Genomic DNA, 17,625 nt, shown 5'->3' on the forward strand with positions numbered 1-17,625 from the left:
GACCCTCCTCGAAAGCATAAAAAAGCTGGGTCTCAATGAACATATTTATAAGACCATGCAGAAAGCTGTACTACTTGCGACGGCCAGAAGTGTAAGAAAATTTTTGGGAGATACACCTGCATTCCAAGTCACCTAGGGCTCGATAACACGGAAAGAGTCCCACCAGAGCTCAATCCTTTTGATACCGTAGGTATCTGGGATAAGTCAATTTTCCCCTTAGAGGGAGTGTGAGCCGTATGGCTAAATCTGGATAATGATAATGATAGCCGTATTTAGCCGTATGGCTAAATTTGGAATAATAGCAGAAAGTGTTACAGATCTACAAAGAATTTTAGATAAGATTGTTGCAACGAGTGAAGAATTTGGTCTGTCACTAAACAAAAAGAAAACGAAATTCATGGTTATATCAAAGAAAAATATTAGAAACATAAATCTACAGGTAAATAATAAGACGATAGAACGAGTTCAGAATTATAACTATTTAGGGACAAACATTAGTAAAACAAACGATTATATCAAAGAAATCCGAATTAGAATAGAAAAGGCTAGGAGTACATTCACTAATATGAAACAAATATTATGTAGTAGAGACCTCTGCCTAAATCTTAAAAAGCGTTCTGTTCTTTTGTATGGTGTGGAGACATGGACTCTCAATAAACAATGCCTCAATAGATTGGAAGCATTTGAGATGTGGACGTATCAAAGAATGCTGAGAATCTCCTGGATAGACAGAAAAACCAATGAGGAAGTACTAAGGAGAATACAGAACAGCAGGGAGATACAGGATTTCATCAAAAGAAGAAAACTTTAATACTTGGGTCATATAATTCGTGGTGACAGATATGAACTCCTAAAATTAATTATGCAGGGAAAGATTCAAGGAAGGCGTAGCATAGGAGAAAAATATCCTGGCTGAGAAATCTCAGAGAATGGTTTGGATGCAGCTCAACTGAACTCTTTCGAGCTGTAGTATCAAAAGTGAGAATAGCAATGATGATTGCCAACCTTCGTCGTGGAGATGGCACGTAAAGAAGAAAAGAAGAATTTTTATATTAGCAAAAATGAAACACGCTTCTACTAATGCTGCAAACAGAAATAATACCAACGATTTAATGGTTATAACCAGTTACCTGATTATTTTTGATGGTATCTAACAACGAAGAAAAACTATCATTAGTGGTCTTCAATCTATAGTTTTCTTGTTACTATAAAGATCAGAACGTACATCGTTTTATTGGTATAATACCTTGAATCTTCGATTGATCGGCGACAATTAACATCAATATTAAACAACCATGACTTTATTATTAAAGCTCCAGAAATTCAGTGTCCAAACAACTCGTTATCAATACCAGTCAAGCATGACTCCCGCGGATAAAGATGTATTACAAAACAAAATGCAGAAAATCACGGTGACCACAGAGGAGGCATGAAAGTGTGTAATTTTCTATAACAAACAGAAATAAATAAGCGATTGAAATATTGTAGTATAGGCGCTTCGGATAATTAATTTTTATTTTAAAGTTAATCACTATAACAATATAAATAGAAATTAATAAAAGAAATTACATTTGGCATTACATTCTTAATTTAGCACCAATAGAATAATTTACCACTGATTTCAACTTGTGAGAAAAAAAAGATTGTTACATACTGACTTAACTAACTGTAATAGTTGTGACACTTAAGATATATAAGAAAGGGAGAAAGAACGCCCACCAAGTTATCAGAACAAAGTCAGCAGAACACAGTTATTTTTATACCATAGTGTAAATAAAATGCAAATTTATTGTTCAAAGAAAAAAATTATTGCTCTTTTTTTAAGTTATCGCATGTTCTGCCAATTTGATTTCAAGATAGCAGAAGAGTAGTTCTAAAATTGATAAACCATTTATAATTGACTACCAGAGTATTCTCTGAATTAAATGCAAATTTAATGTTCCAAGAAAAAATATATTGCTTTTTTTTTATTAAAGTTATCGCATGTTCTGCCAATTTGATTTCAGGCTAGTAGAACAGTAGTTCTAAAATTAATGATAAACCATTTATAATTGAATACCAGAGTAATCTCTGAATTAAATGCAAATCTAATGTTTTAAGAAAAAATTTATTATTATTATTTACACTTATTTATGGTATAATAACTGTGCTCTGCTGACTCTGTTCTGCTAACTTGATGGACGTGGAGAAAGACCTCTATGGAACAGATTTTTTACAAATTAGATCCGACGCATTGTCACAGATAATATGTTGAGGAACTCCAAACATAGAAAAACTTGGTTATCAAAAAATTACAGATATTAGAAGCGGTAGTTTTTAGAGGAGATACCTATAAGATTAACAGCGATAATTTGCCAAAGATACTCAGCTTTTTTCTGTTGACCCATCTTTCCCATTTGGACAGTATCAGACACAGTATTTGACAGTATTTCACGTTTGCATGCACGACCATATCAGGCCATATCTCCTTTCAAATCATAGGCCAGTAATGACGTTTATTAATACAGTTTTATAGACACTCTGACACTCGTGAGAGCACAAGTAGCATTCGTGACAAGAGTTAATTATGTCAGGACGTATGACGTTGTAGTTTGGGCACGAGAATTTTCCACTCAACGAGGTTAAAATAAAGGGAAAACAATATGGAATAACTTGATATACAATTTTATTTTCGTCTTTCAATTGGGGACATTTATCGGAATTATTCAAAATTTTAGTTGGCAAGTTATCAAACCATGGGTTTACCATCTACTCCAAGATAGGCAATTTCCTAAGTAGGTATTCTGCTGAGAGTATCAGGTATCTTGTGAAATGGCGCTTTGCGGTGAACAATACGAAAATCATATTACTTCAGGCGCATGGCCCAGCGAGATAGGCGTCCAACAGGTCCTTTCAAAATAGTTAGCTGCAGAAGAGAATAAGGGTCAGTAATGACAGTGAATTTAGAATAAAATAGAATAGAAATATGCTTTATTGTCATGAAAAATTGTAGAATTTTATAAACAAAGCTTATAAGAAGTCATGAAGACATAACAATAACAATACAATTTACTAAAATTACATAAATCGTCAATATAATTTAAAAAATATTAATAATGAAATAAAACAGAAACAATAAATTGCAAATTGCATATAATATGGTCTACCTTAGTTACTTATAAGTTTAAAAGTTAAGCTGCTGCACATGACACCCAAATATAGATAAAAAACATTCTACTTGTACAAAGGGTACTGTAATTTCTTAGTTATGGATTAAGAAATTCTTCGACTGATTAATATGGTCTTTCAGATAGGTAGGCTTTTGTCATTTTACAGAATTTGGAGAAAGATGCTGCAGATTTAAGTTATAGAGGGAGATGGTTGTACAGTTTTTTGCGGAATATAATATAGATTTCTTTACTAACTCAGACGACGGGGTCGGTAAATAGACGTCAAAGGTAGAATTTCTCGTGAAATAGTCATGATTAGCTCTTGGTGGAAAGACATGTAGATGTTTACGAATTAAGCAAACAGTTTCTAAAATTTAACACCATCGACATAAGGACAAAACTTCCCAATAGCAAAGATAACACCTAAACATTACCTTTCAGTCCCAGAAAACTTTCTCTCTGCGTTCGTAGAGAACTGACTGCGAGTTCAGTTCAGACTAGATAAGAAAGACTGAAGTACTGGGGAAGATACTAGGGTTTTTTATGGAAAGAAAGGAGAAACAAGAGTTTAGAAATCCTTTTCAAAACGTCTGTACTAGGAACAAAGACCGATAAATTTTTTTGTTTCTATCGTATTAGTCGGTCGATGATAATTGACCATGGCAGTAATTTTTTTTAGGATCTGACCTGAGCGAATTATCATTAACCCGAAATATCTCAAAGAGGTTTTAAAAAACTCACAGTTATCAGTATCGTAATTGATAGTGAGTATCTTTTAGTTTATGCTTACCCTTTTGTAATAAAGAAATATGTTCTTCAGCATTGGCTAAACAGACAATGACATCATCAAGATTGGTAAAAACCTAAGTTACAAATTCTGGACCGAAAGTTTGGTCTACTAATCTCTGCTAAGTCTGGGCAGAATTGCAAAGACCAAAGGCGTGACCGTAAATTGGAATAAAATAATGACGAATGACCTCATTACGGCTTCTAGCGACACAACAAAATCGGAATTCACCTGTTTTCTTCTTTGCAAGTAAGACAGGGAAGCACCGCTTTGCGATTTAAAATCGGTCATTTATTGTCACATAGGAAACGGTCTTTTATAGAAACAGGTATAGCATCACCAGTATCAATGATGGGCTGCTGGATTTTGTCAGTTCGCTCAATGCAATTTTTATTTTCGACTTCCTTGAAACTATCAACAACTTTCTCAGCTAAAGGTTTTAACTTTGGATTAATATGATCAATTGAGCTTAGTGAAGGAAAAGGAATAAACTCAGACTTAGGATTTAAGTAATTAACGGGGTGTTTTGTTAAAATTTACCGAGAGAGAAAAACGAGAGATGAAGTTACTTCCTAATATTAAGTTGATGGGTAGTGACGGAACTACGGGAGAGTCAATAACATGACAAACTACATTTGCCACAATAGGTAAATCAGCTCCATTAGTAACTTTTTTACTTCAGCCATCTGCTAGATATACATTTAAAGTTAGAGACTTTAAAGTGCAGATAAATAGTAAATTACATCACTTGAGAAAAGCAGTCTTTTAAAGCAGCTGTAGTGATATTAACTTATAATAAATTTTGTGGAAGTATGTAAAACACAAGTTTTTCAATGTTTTATTGTTAGATAATTTATAAATGTTTTGTACTTTGAGAACAATTTCCGAAGTAGAAATCTAAACGTCAAATAAACTTATTTTAAAGTGAAATCGTCTCTTATTCCCAAGAAAATAATAAATTGAACTAAGTAGTTAATAAAATAAAAATTCCATTTTTATTCAGTTGCAATGCGAAGGCAAAACAATCTTATTTTTCACTTAAAATACGGAGCGCAGTGCCAGCACTCTAAATCGGCGATTTTCGACTCTTGTTGGAGTCTCATCGGAGAGAACGTAGGCCTGGTGCTCCATACTCTAAGTGACCAACACCGAGAGTTTATCCCCCACAGCGCAACTGACGTGAATGGACTAAGTGACTAGCGTCATCTGGCAATTGAAAGATGAAGTAGCTTTCAATCCTAATAGCAATATTAATAATATTTAAAAATATTAAAATATTACTAAAAGATTTTTAAATTGAAAATTTATTGGTCCGTTTTCTTGGTAACACCTCCAAGGCTTCTAAAATTTGCAAGCCAGATGGATGCTGAAGCGAAGAAGACAAGAGGGAATTCAAAAAACTTACAATTCACGACCCCGTCTGTTCAGCTGGTAAATTCCAACAGAAAATGGACCTAGTTACTCAAAGAAGGAACGACCAATATAAAAATAAAATAAAAATTCCATTTTTATTCAGTTGAAATGCGAAGGCAAAACAATCTTATTTTTCACTTAGAATACGGAGCGCAGTGCCAGCACTCTGAATCGACGATTTTGGACTCTTGTTGGAGTCTCATCGGAGAGAACGTAGGCCTGCTGCTCCATACTCTAAGTGACCAACACCGAGAGTTTATCCCCCACAGCGCAACTGACGTGAATGGACTAAGTGACTAGCGTCATCTGGCAATTGAAAGATGAAGTAGCTTTCAATCCTAATAGCAATATTAATAATATTTAAAAATATTAAAATATTACTAAAAGATTTTTAAATTGAAAATTTATTGGTCCGTTTTCTTGGTAACACCTCCAAGGCTTCTAAAATTTGCAAGCCAGATGGATACTGAAGCGAAGAAGACAAGAGGGAATTCAAAAAACTACTTCATCTTTCAATTGCCAGATGACGCTAGTCACCTAGTCCATTCACGTCAGTTGGTCTGTGGGGGATAAACTCTCGGTGTTGGTCACTTAGAGTATGGAGCACCAGGCCTACGTTCTCTCCGATGAGACTCCAACAAGAGTCCAAAATCGTCGATTCAGAGTGCTGGCACTGCGCTCCGTATTCTAAGTGAAAAATAAGATTGTTTTGCCTTCGCATTGCAACTGAATAAAAATGGGATTTTTATTTTATTTTTATATTGGTCGTTACTTCTTTGAGTAAGTAGGTCCATTTTCTGTTGGAATTTACCAGCTGAACAGACGGGGTCGTGAATTGTAAGTTTTTTGAATTCCCTCTTGTCTTCTTCGCTTCAGCATCCATCTGGCTTGCAAATTTTAGAAGCCTTGGAGGTGTTACCAAGAAAATGGACCAATAAGTTTTCAATTTAAAAATCTTTTAGTAATATTTTAATATTTTTAAATATTATTAATATTGTTATTATGATTGAAAACTACTTCATCTTTCATAAGTAGTTAATACTAAAATACAACAAGAAACTAATAACAGAGCCATATTAAAAAGACTTTAATCTACAGATTCTAGTTCAAGACAATCAAAAATATAATATGTTTACTTAAACCTAATATTTTAGGTCACCTCCAACGGGATCTGTCCGGCAGCTATTGCTTTTGCTAGTAAGCTTCCTTACTACGTACATAAGAACAATTAGGTTTGTTTTGTTAAAAGCTATTTATAATTCCAATAAGTTGGAAGACGCAATTAAGTAAAAGTTTACTGCTAATGATATGGAAAGTGCAGAAATGCGTATTATTTGATCTATTTGCAATGAAAATGAAATGGTTAAGTCAAGACATATGTTTATTGTGCCGTGTTGTTATTTTTAGATAAGTAGATCATATTTTTATTTCTTTTGTTTTTGCTTTTCTTGTATTGTTTTACTTAAGTGAATGTGGTTAACGGTAGAATATTAATATTCATTTGTGCATACTGATACTTAGTAAAAGCTATTTGTAGTTCCATATAACAATTTCACTTGATGGCATTTACCCGAATGACTAGATTAAAATTTTATTTTTATTTAATCAATACACCCATAATTAATACACACATTTCAGTTAAAGTAAAGGAAAGGGCAAACGTAGAGAGTCGATATTAGCATCGGTAGAGAGTTGATACTACCTTCCCCCAGATGCAGCCACCCTACCACCAACAAAGCAGATGGAAAATTTGGTAGACCATTGTCTCAGCCAGAAGTTAGAACTAATTATTGGCTGCGATTCGAACTCTTACCATCTAGGCTGGGCCAACAGAGATATCAATGCTCGAAGTAAATCTCTGTATGACTACATTACTAGAATGGTTTGCATATCTTAAATAGAGGCACGGAACCTATCTTTATCAATGTTCGTCGCCAAACAGTCATAGATATTACGCTGGCGATAGCAGAAATATCTAATAAAATTCAGAAATATCAGAGGACATCTCTATGTCTGACCACCACTGACTGACCTATACTATTAGTCTGAAACACAAACCTTATCAAATCTCGCGGTCGGAGGACAGATGTGGAACTCTACAACCGTCTCTTAGAAGATGCTCTACGGAACGAAAAAGCCTTTACTCCGGGAACTAATAGAGAATTGGAAAGGTATATGGTATCTATTCAAAACAAAATAAGCTATGCTTATAAGAAATCCTGTCCGATAAAGATGGTCCAGGAAAGCCGCAAAACCAATGGTCTTGGTGTTGCACTGAACTGGAACACCTTAGAAAGACACCAAGAACAGTTTTTAATAGAGAAAAACGTTCCATACTAAAAAAGGTAAACCTCAAAGAGGATTAATAGATTTATCAATCAAATCTCAGAGAGTTGACGAAAATCTGCAGACAAAAACAAAGATGTGCTTGGAGAGCCTACTTTGACAAAATCAAAGATTTTACGCAGGCTTACACACGCAGGCTTTTATACACTACAATAAGGTGTATAAATAACACTGGCAAACAATTTAAAAAAAATTCTGTTGACTTTGATTTTTGAGCTTTTTTAAACTTATTTTGATAAAATATAGACAGTTTCTAGTATACTTTCGAAGTGATTTCGGTGGATTTGTCTATTTCCATAATGTACGCGGTTTAATGAAAAAGTTGGAAATTTCAGCCTACAATACAACTGAATGGCGATTGTTTATATATAGCCCAAAGTAGAGCTTGAAGTGTATTCTGCTCCACAATGAAATTCATTTAGTTCAGTTCCTATAGTCCTGTCGCCAGTGGGGGTACAGCGGCCTCCTTAATTCAGATGGACTTACCCAAGCTTTTTTTATGTATTTTGACTCGTAGAACACGAATTTTTTGGGTAACAGTCGATCCGGATGTCGATAAGTTTGTTATAATATAAATAAAGAACTTGAGGAATCACATAACAGCGATTTTTTGCAAAACAAAACATTTTTTTGTATTTTTTGGGTCATTTTAAGCAAAAAAGGTTTTTACAAGTTGTTTCGTAGGATGCATAGTTTTTGACATAAACGCGGTTGAACTTTCAAAAAATTGAAAAATTGCAATTTTTGAATCCGAATAACTTTTGACTGAAAAATAAAATGGCAATTCTGCTCATCGCATTTGAAAGTTCAAGTCAAATTCTATCGGTTTTGATTACTTTCATTGCTAAAAATTAATTTTTTTATTGTTCAACAAAGCTATAAACACATAGTGATTGAATGATGTTTTCAATGCATTTCTCATTTGAAATCAAACAAGTAGGCGCGTATACATACAATTACACGTAGATTACGTACATTAAAACGCATGCATTGGACACGGGAAACACTATGTGTTTATGGCTTTATTTAATAAATAAAAACTTAATTTTTAGCAACGAAAAAAAAATCAAAACCGATAGGATTTGACAACTTTCAAGTGCAGTAAGCAGCATTGCTATTTTATTTTTAATCAGAAGTTATACGGGTTCAAAAATTGCACTTTTTCGATTTTTTGAAAGTTCAACCGCGTTTATCTCGAAAACTATACATCCTACGAAAAAACTTGTAGGACCATTTTTTGCTGAGAATCACCCAAAAAATACAAAAAAATGTTTTGTTTTGCGAAAAATCGCTGTTATGTAATTCCTCAAGTTCTTTATTTATAACAATCTTATCGACATCCGGATCAACTGTTACCCAAAAAATTTGTGTTCTATGGGTCAAAATACATAAAAAAATCTTGGGTAAGTCCATCTGAATTAAGGAGGCAGTTGTACCCCTCCTGGCGACAGGACTACTATAGGCAAGTCATTGATCTGTTGCAATATCACATGTACCAATTGGTCATTTGTGTCTATATCAAAATGATATGCTTCCTTTTTTGAGAGCAACATAGATATGTATACAATGTATCCCTGCTTTTTTGTATATGGGGGACAATATATTTCGTGAAACACATTAGGTACAGTCGAATTGGCTGGCAAGATCTGACCTGACACCTGGTGATCCAAAACTTTGAACACTTTTTGACAAAAAGAGCATTAAATTTGCACCTTTATATATAAAATTGTGATTTTCTTTTTTTGTCTTGTCATTGGTGTACTTCCCAGGTAGATTGTTAAATATTCTCTATAACAGCGTTTCCCAACCGGTGGGTCGCGACTCACTAGTGGGTCGCGGACAGGCTTCAGGTGGGTCGCGGCTTGGCTCTTACAGTAGCTGAATAACGTAGATATATATCATCATGGGTGAGGGATGGGTCGCTAATATGAAAAAATATCAGAAGGTGGGTCGCCAGACATAAAAGGTTGGGAACCACTGCTCTATAACCATCTATAAATGGTGCTGCTATAGTATGCGGATGAGGTCTACGCGGTAGACTCTAGCGTCACGTTTATAAATGCATAAATAGGAAGCATTATTACTTTAATTTTACAAATAATCCCTCGTTGTATCTCTATTTACTATTTCATTTGGGAATAAGCCAATTTTTTAGCTATGACAACGTAGTAGTTTGTAGAATTAAAATGGTAATTCTTCTGATTTATACGTTTTATTCACTTTGTAAACATTTTTGTTAAAGCGTGCAAACCCTTCTAAGAAAAGATTTAAAAGATTATAGTATTGTTTAGCAACAACAGTAGGTATACAGTGCCAGCAAAAATCTTTACAAAGTGAATAAGGCACATAAATCAGAAGAATTATTATTTTGATTTCGGAAATTGATACCTTGTCATATCAATTTTCTATTTTAGTTGGGAATAAGCCACAGAATTAGCTTATTTTGCACACGATAATAGATAGGAACATTATTTTTATAAAATAAAATGTTATAATATAAATTTTTATAATATAAAATTATACAAAATTATACCGCATATTATAGTAGCACCAAATATGGTTATTTTTTCTTGCAACTGTTTTACACTGTACACCGAAAAAGAGAAATTTATTTTTACTTTTAGATTTAGTTTACAACTATTCCAATCACTAAGTTGTTTTGTTGTTTAAATTAGTTTAGGTTAAAAATTACTAATGTTTATATTCTATAGTAAAAAATTACATACTAATTATATACTATAAAAAGTATTGCATAAGCATGTGGAATGAAATTGTTTGTGCTACTATCCTAAGCCCCCCTATATCATAGGAATAGAATTTCTTTTTCGGATGCGATGTTTTAAAGTATCACATAAATGCTATAATACTATAATCAGATTTAAATCTGATCTGGGCTATATACTACTGGCCAGTATAATTTTTAAATTGAATCCCATCAAGGTAAAGGTAAGTACATATTCACTATGCTAGCGACATGAAGCCGTGCATTAGCACCAATATATTATATCCAGTATGATTTTCAAATGGCAAAACATAATCTTCTAAAATGTTTTCTATGTACACATCAGTTGGCATTCGCCTAATCACTTTCACGTGTTCGGTATGTCCTTTCAAAGCAATACCGCTCCGTAGTACTATGCCGCCACCACCAAAACTAACGCTCTGTATGAGGTTACAACTGACATACTATTTGCCAACTCTTTTGTAGACGAAGTTTTGTAAATCTTGCACGGTATGCCAGATGTAACCTCATACACAGTGTTAATTTTGGTGGTGGCGGCATAGTGCTATGAGTGGTATTTCTTGGAAAGGAGATACCGAACTTGTGGAGGTGATTGAGTGAATGACAGCTGATATGTACATAAACACATTTTAGAAGATCATGTTTTGCCACTTGCCGACCATTTTGGATAACAAATTCATGTTAGTGCACCATGACGCAGGTCTTCATGTCTGTAGAATAGTGAATACTTACCTTGATGATATTCAATTAAAAATTGTATTGGCCACCATATAGCCCATATTAAATTTAAATCCGATTATACCATGTATATGATACATTAAAATGTAGCATTAGGAAAAGAAATCATATTTCTATGACACCGGGGAGCAGCACAAAATATTTTATTTCGCACGTTATTTTCAAAACATTCAATATTTTTGTCCGTGAGTGTATAACACCATTTTAATCAAAATGATTTAAAATTATACAAAAATACTAAAATTGCTTTAACATTGGTAAATTATGGAAGAATCTAGTAATGACCATGATTATGTCCATTATGTCCATTATGTCCATTGTGTCCATTGTGACCATTATGTCCATTATGACCGTTTTGTCCATGATGCCCATTTTGTCCATGATGTCCGTTCTGTCCGTTATGTCCATGATGACCGTTGTTACCGTTGTGTCCGTTATGTCCGTTATGCCCATTATGACCATTATGATGTTGATGATGTGCATGACCCAAAGTTGGACTATCTGGTATTGGTTGTTCGGTAGGAGTATCAGGACGAACATGGTGCGGGTCAAAGTTTTTGGCCCCGACAGGTATTAGTACGTAATAAGAAATGCAACTAATGGCAACTAATGCAAACCCTAGTTTTAAAACCTAAAAATATGAAAAAATTATAATAAATTCTACCATTTATAGCAAACGCAGTTATATTTTTTCAAAATCATAAAATACATATTTGAAATAACTTTTCTATTACTATAAAAATATAAAGGAGAAAAACTAGATGACAAACTAGATGACCACTACAAATCCTGGTGTGTAAGAAAAATGTGTTGTTCTTAAATAATGTTAAAAAAGGAAGATACGTTTATGTGATGAGCAAGTTAATGAGTAGTGTGATTATAGCACAACAACGTAAAACGTAATAACATAACATAAATTGCTTGTGCAAGTTATTTAATTAGGAAGCAAAATAAAACCAAAACATCAAAAAAAAATCATAACAATTTATCGATGGATATTGGGACATTAAAAAACTGATACACTTACTATAAAAATAGAAGCAAAATAAGTTTTTGATAATAATGAGAGGAGTAGTGGTCGTATACGCTCTGAGCTTCGCTGGTGTCGCTCCTAACGGATTACTAATGCAACTTTCATCGGTAATTTTTAATTAATTGTTATCGCTTAATATTTACAACGCAAAAAGTAATTAAATTGTAATCGATTTTTTAAAGATTTTGCTAATCATTTTAACGTTCTAATAAAGAAATATTAGTTTCTTACTTCGGATACTTTCACAATTATCGTGTAGATGGCGGTTAGATTAATTTATAATTACATATATATATATATATATATATATATATATATATATATATATATAACAGCGCTAACAGGCCTTATAGGCCTACGGCTTCTAAATTCTGGATAATATTTCTCCATTTTTTTCGGTCCTCTGCACTCTTTCTCCAGTCCTTCACCCCGATTTCTTCTAAATCCCTCTCTGCGGCCTCTAACCATCTCTTCCTTGGGCGACTTCGTCTTCTTTTTCCCAGTGCTCTGTCATTCAATATTCGTTTGACGTTTCTACTTTCTGACATTCGAGTAATATGTCCCAGCCATCTAACTCTTTGGGCTCGTATTTTTGTCGTTATTTTTGGTCTCCCATACATCCTCATTACTTCTTCATTTGTTCGTCTCCTCCAGGTTTTCTCTGCTATCTGTATCTCCAAAAATCTTTCTCAGGACCTTCCTTTCCCATATCTGTATCTTCTTCTCCTCTTGTTGATTCATTACCCACGTTTCGCTCGCATACAACACTGTGGGCCGTATTATCGTTTCGTACATTCTGATTTTCGCATTTATTGATACATTTTTTGCTTTTAATATCGTGTTTAAGGCACCCACAACTCGACTTCCCTTCAATAACCTTTTATCTATTTCTTTTTCTTCCCTTCCAATATTGGTATAATTACTTATTACGAAATATTAAAAAAACCTAAATTCAGTATTTAAAACGTAAGTATATTTAAGGTAAAAATATACACCACAGCTTTGACCAACTAATATTATGTCCTATTAATGTTTTTAATTTCAATGTTTTAAATTAATCACTTTGACATTTATGTCAAATTTCCAGTAAAAGCTTACAGACTTGTCACTACTGGCACTCGCGAATTTTTAATTATACCCTCTACCTACGAGCTCATAGCGTATACGTTCTGAGCTTCGCTGGTGTCGCTCCTAGCGGATTACTAATGCAACTTTCACCGGTAATTTTTAAATTTATTATTTAATTGTTATCGCTTAATATTTACAACGCAAAAAAGTAATTAAATTGTAATCGATTTTTTAAAGATTTTGCTAATCATTTTAACGTTCTATTAATGAAATATTAATTTCTTACTTCGGATACTTTCACAATTATCGTGTAGATAACGCTTAGATTAATTTATAATTACATATTACGAGATATTAAAAAAACTTAAATTTAGTATTTAAAACGTAAGTATATAGGGTGAGGCAGATAAAGGGCCTATTAGAAATATCTCAAGAACTAAAGGTAAGAGAATCATGAAAATTGGTATACAGGGGTTTTGAGGTATGAACTATTTAATGAAAATATTTTGGTCTCTCTACTACTTCCGGTTATACCGGAAGTCGATTGTAACTTCATTTTTTTAAATGGGACACCCTGTATATTTTTATATTTTTTGATTCAGTTCGACGTCTTCTTTCTTGAAATATGAGGTTTTGTAATATTATACAGGGTAGTTTAAAAGATAATTACGGTTTTTTATAAATTTTGTAGCAAACTTCACACCCTGTAGAATTGTACTGATTTGATATCAAAAACTCCATTTATGTTCAGATGATTTCTAATATAGTCTATTTTTATCAAAAAATATTAATATAGCGAAATGCTTCATTTTAGTATACAGGGTTGATCGAAACTCGGAATGAGTATTTTCTGAGTTTTCTTAAATAGAACACCCTGTATTTTAGTATGGTAATGAAATGATATTTTATAGTACTTTTTTATTTCTTAAGCATTCCCCATACCTAACTGCTTTAGTTTGTAAGTTATTCGTAGTTCTTTAAGCCAAACATTAATTACAACAAAAATTACGTGAAATTTTATTAAGTTTGCCGTGAAAATATTCAATCATAAATAATTTTTTGAAAATAAATACATGTTCATCTAGAATGTTCCTTAATTTATTAAAATTGGATGAGATACCAAAATGGCTCCGTTGTTAAGATTGTTGGTGCATAAAATATTAATAAAAACAAACCATATTCTACCTAGTTGACTATGGCTTTGACACTACACTTGATTAAACACTAGACATTCTATTATTTTTATAGTTCAAGTTGGTTTGTTACCATTACTAATATAAATCTTTGTAATGGGGAACTGATTAGCAAAGTTTTTGTTCTAGGAGAGTATAACAAAAATGTACTACTAGCAATAAGAATTTATCATCTGCAACTCCCTGATAGACGACAACCAAGAAGAAAAACTTTTCAAAGCTTACTAGAATAGTTTCGACGTACTAGACACTTAGATTACGAGAACGTTCATACTAATACGCAGACCCTCAGTGACACTAACATTTAATTCATTTTATTCATTTAGAATAAATAGTGTTTGTTCAATCAGATTTCTCATAATCTAAATGTCCAGTTCGTTGAAACCGCTCTCGTAAATTTTGAAAAGTTTTCTTTTTGGTTGTCACCAATCATGGAATTGCTGATAATAAATTCCTATTGCTAGTAGCATATTTTTATTTGTTATACTCTCTTAGAACAAAAAACATTTGAATCAGTTCCTCATTAGAAAAATTCATATTAGTAATGGTAGCAAAGCAACTGGAACTTCAAAAATAGTAGAATGTTTAAGTAAAGAAAATGTTTAAGCATAAATTCATAGCCAACTAGATAGAATAATGTATGTTTTTATTAATACATATTAAACACACCAACAATCTTAACTACCTAGGTATTTTGATATATCAACCAGTATTAATAAATTAAGGGTCAGTCGAGATTAATATGTGTTTATTTTCAAAAAATTATTTATGATTGAATATTTTCACGGCAAACCTAAAATTTCACGTAAATTTTGTTGCAATTAATGTTTGGCTTAAATAACTACGAATAACTTACAAATTAAAGCAGTTAGGGAATACTTAAGAAATAAAAAAGTACTATAAAATATCAGTTCATTACAATACAAAAATACAGGGTGTTCCATTTAAGAAATCTCAGAAAATACTCATTCCGAGTTTCGACCAACCCTGTATACTAAAATTAAACATTTCGATATATGATTAATTTTTAATAATAAAAGACTATATTAAAAATCACTTAAATATAAATGAAGTTTTTGATATCAAATCAGTACAATTCTACAGGGTGTGAAGTTTGCTACAAAAATAAAAAACCGTAATTAGCTTTTAAACTACCTTGTATAATATTACAAAACCTCATATTTTAAGAAAGAAGACATCGAGCAGAATCCAAAAATGTAAAAATATACAGGGTGTTCCATTAAAAAAAACGAAGTTACAATCAACCTCCGGTATAACCGGAAGTAGCAAAGAGACTAAAATATTTTCATTAACTAGTTCATACCTCAAAACCTCTGTATTCCAATTTTCATGATTCTATTACCTTTAGTTCTCGAGATATTTCTAATAGGCCCTTTATCTGCCTCACCCTATATTTAAGGTAAAAATATACACCACAGCTTTGACCAACTAATATTATTTGCTATTAATGTTTTTAATTTAAATGTTTTAAATTAATCACTTTGACATTTATGTCAAATTTCCAGTAAAAGCTTTCAGACTTGTCACTACTGACACTCGCGAATTTTTAATTATCGCCTCTACCTACGAGCTCATAGCGTATAAGGGATGACAAATCGGAAAGCTTAAAAATTGTAGCTAAAAGATTAAATTAGCAGTCATATAATAAAATAGTAATAGATGTGAATTGATAGACAACAATATAGGTACATGAAGTTAAGATATAAATTAAAGGGTGGAGAATTAGAGTAGAAAAGCAAAGGAAGGAATTAAAATTCAGTTGATAGTAATTGATTGTAAATTGAGACTATGTTTTAATGATATAAGCAGTGAAGAGATATTAAACTATTGAATCAGATAATGATAAGAGAAAGGAATAGTAATAAAATATATTTTGGTGGTATACCTACATTGTGTTTTAAAATTCGTCAATAAATAAATAAATAAATTCACATCAAAATTAAAATAAAACAAAACACACAGGACAGAAGACGATACAACAAATAATGTGGGAATTTAAGATGGATCAGGAGCACTGCATTTGTTTAACTGTATTGGTTTTTAGTTCAAGTTATCAATTTTTTCCACTTTGTTTTTTGTAAAATTCAACATTTGTAAAGAATTTTATTAATTTTGCTTAGAGTTGCTTAGAGTTTAAGCAACATTAATAAAATTCTTTACGTTGTGAGCTAAAAACTACTTGGCCGTTAATCGTTTTTTTCTTCAATTTCCCAAAAAATTTCCAAAAAGCAAAGAGAAAGTTTTGCAAATAATGACCTCATTATAATATATACCTCCATATAATATAATTAAACCAATATAATCAAAAATGAAAAATGTTTAATCACGTCAGGTTATGGCAAGACCAAAATAGGAAAATTCTAGGTCACAAAAAGAACGACAAACGGCAATAAAAAAAAAACAAAAAATTTATACAAAAAATCAGATTAACACAACATCACACCACAAGTAAAAATTTAAGTCAATCTACAAACAAATTTTCTTACCATTTTGTTTTTTTTTTTTAAATTTGGCTAAAGCTGTTTAAAATTGTCACTCGAAATTGAACTGTATCTATACTACCTACTTCTGAGGTTTATATATATTTTTACTACACTTACTTTAGGTAATTTTCAAAATCCAAATTATTTTAAAACTACTGTTCTTAATAAAAAATAAAAATTTATTTGGGAAATCGATAACATTGCGCATTAGTATTTAGGTTGATTATAATATTTTATGGGATAACACTACACCGAAAAATTTAATAGTGTGTTAATGGTTCTACTGATTTCATTATTTACAAAATAAACCGATTATTTATGTTTTTTATCGCAATCAATTGATTTTTTATAATTCGTACATTACACTTATTTCTAAATTGCAAAGAGGTATGAAAAATATGCAAATATACACATCAAAATAATCTAGGGGACAAAAACAAACATTACAGAAGGATTTCAAATAATTTATTTAAAATTAAAAAAAAAAAAAGTTATAAACAAGTGTCCCGAATATAAAACAAACAGTATTTTTTAGAATTATAGCAATAGCTCTTAAAAAGATTAAGAGAAAACTCCATAGATCAAAAAATGGTAACATAAAAAAATAAAAAAACTAATTTGTTGTCCTCAACTTTCAACAAAGTAGTCTTT

The 17,625-nt window shown here is 32.0% G+C and overlaps 1 protein-coding gene across 1 annotated transcript; it reads right to left on the reverse strand.

Moving 5' to 3' along the window:
• Positions 1 to 10,692: 10,692 nt before the first annotated feature.
• LOC114344033 (nacrein-like) lies at positions 10,693 to 16,770 on the reverse strand. Its single transcript, XM_050644851.1, has 2 exons — positions 16,765 to 16,770; positions 10,693 to 11,807 (listed from the first exon to the last, which is right to left on the reverse strand). Exons 1-2 carry the CDS (start codon positions 16,768 to 16,770, stop codon positions 11,451 to 11,453), a joined length of 363 nt encoding a protein of 120 aa, XP_050500808.1. The 3' UTR covers positions 10,693 to 11,450.
• Between the last annotated feature and the right edge of the window lie 855 nt (positions 16,771 to 17,625).

The sequence above is a fragment of the Diabrotica virgifera genome, chromosome 2, assembly GCF_917563875.1.
Source record: "Diabrotica virgifera virgifera chromosome 2, PGI_DIABVI_V3a".
In the NCBI taxonomy this organism is placed as follows: Eukaryota; Metazoa; Arthropoda; class Insecta; order Coleoptera; family Chrysomelidae; genus Diabrotica; species Diabrotica virgifera.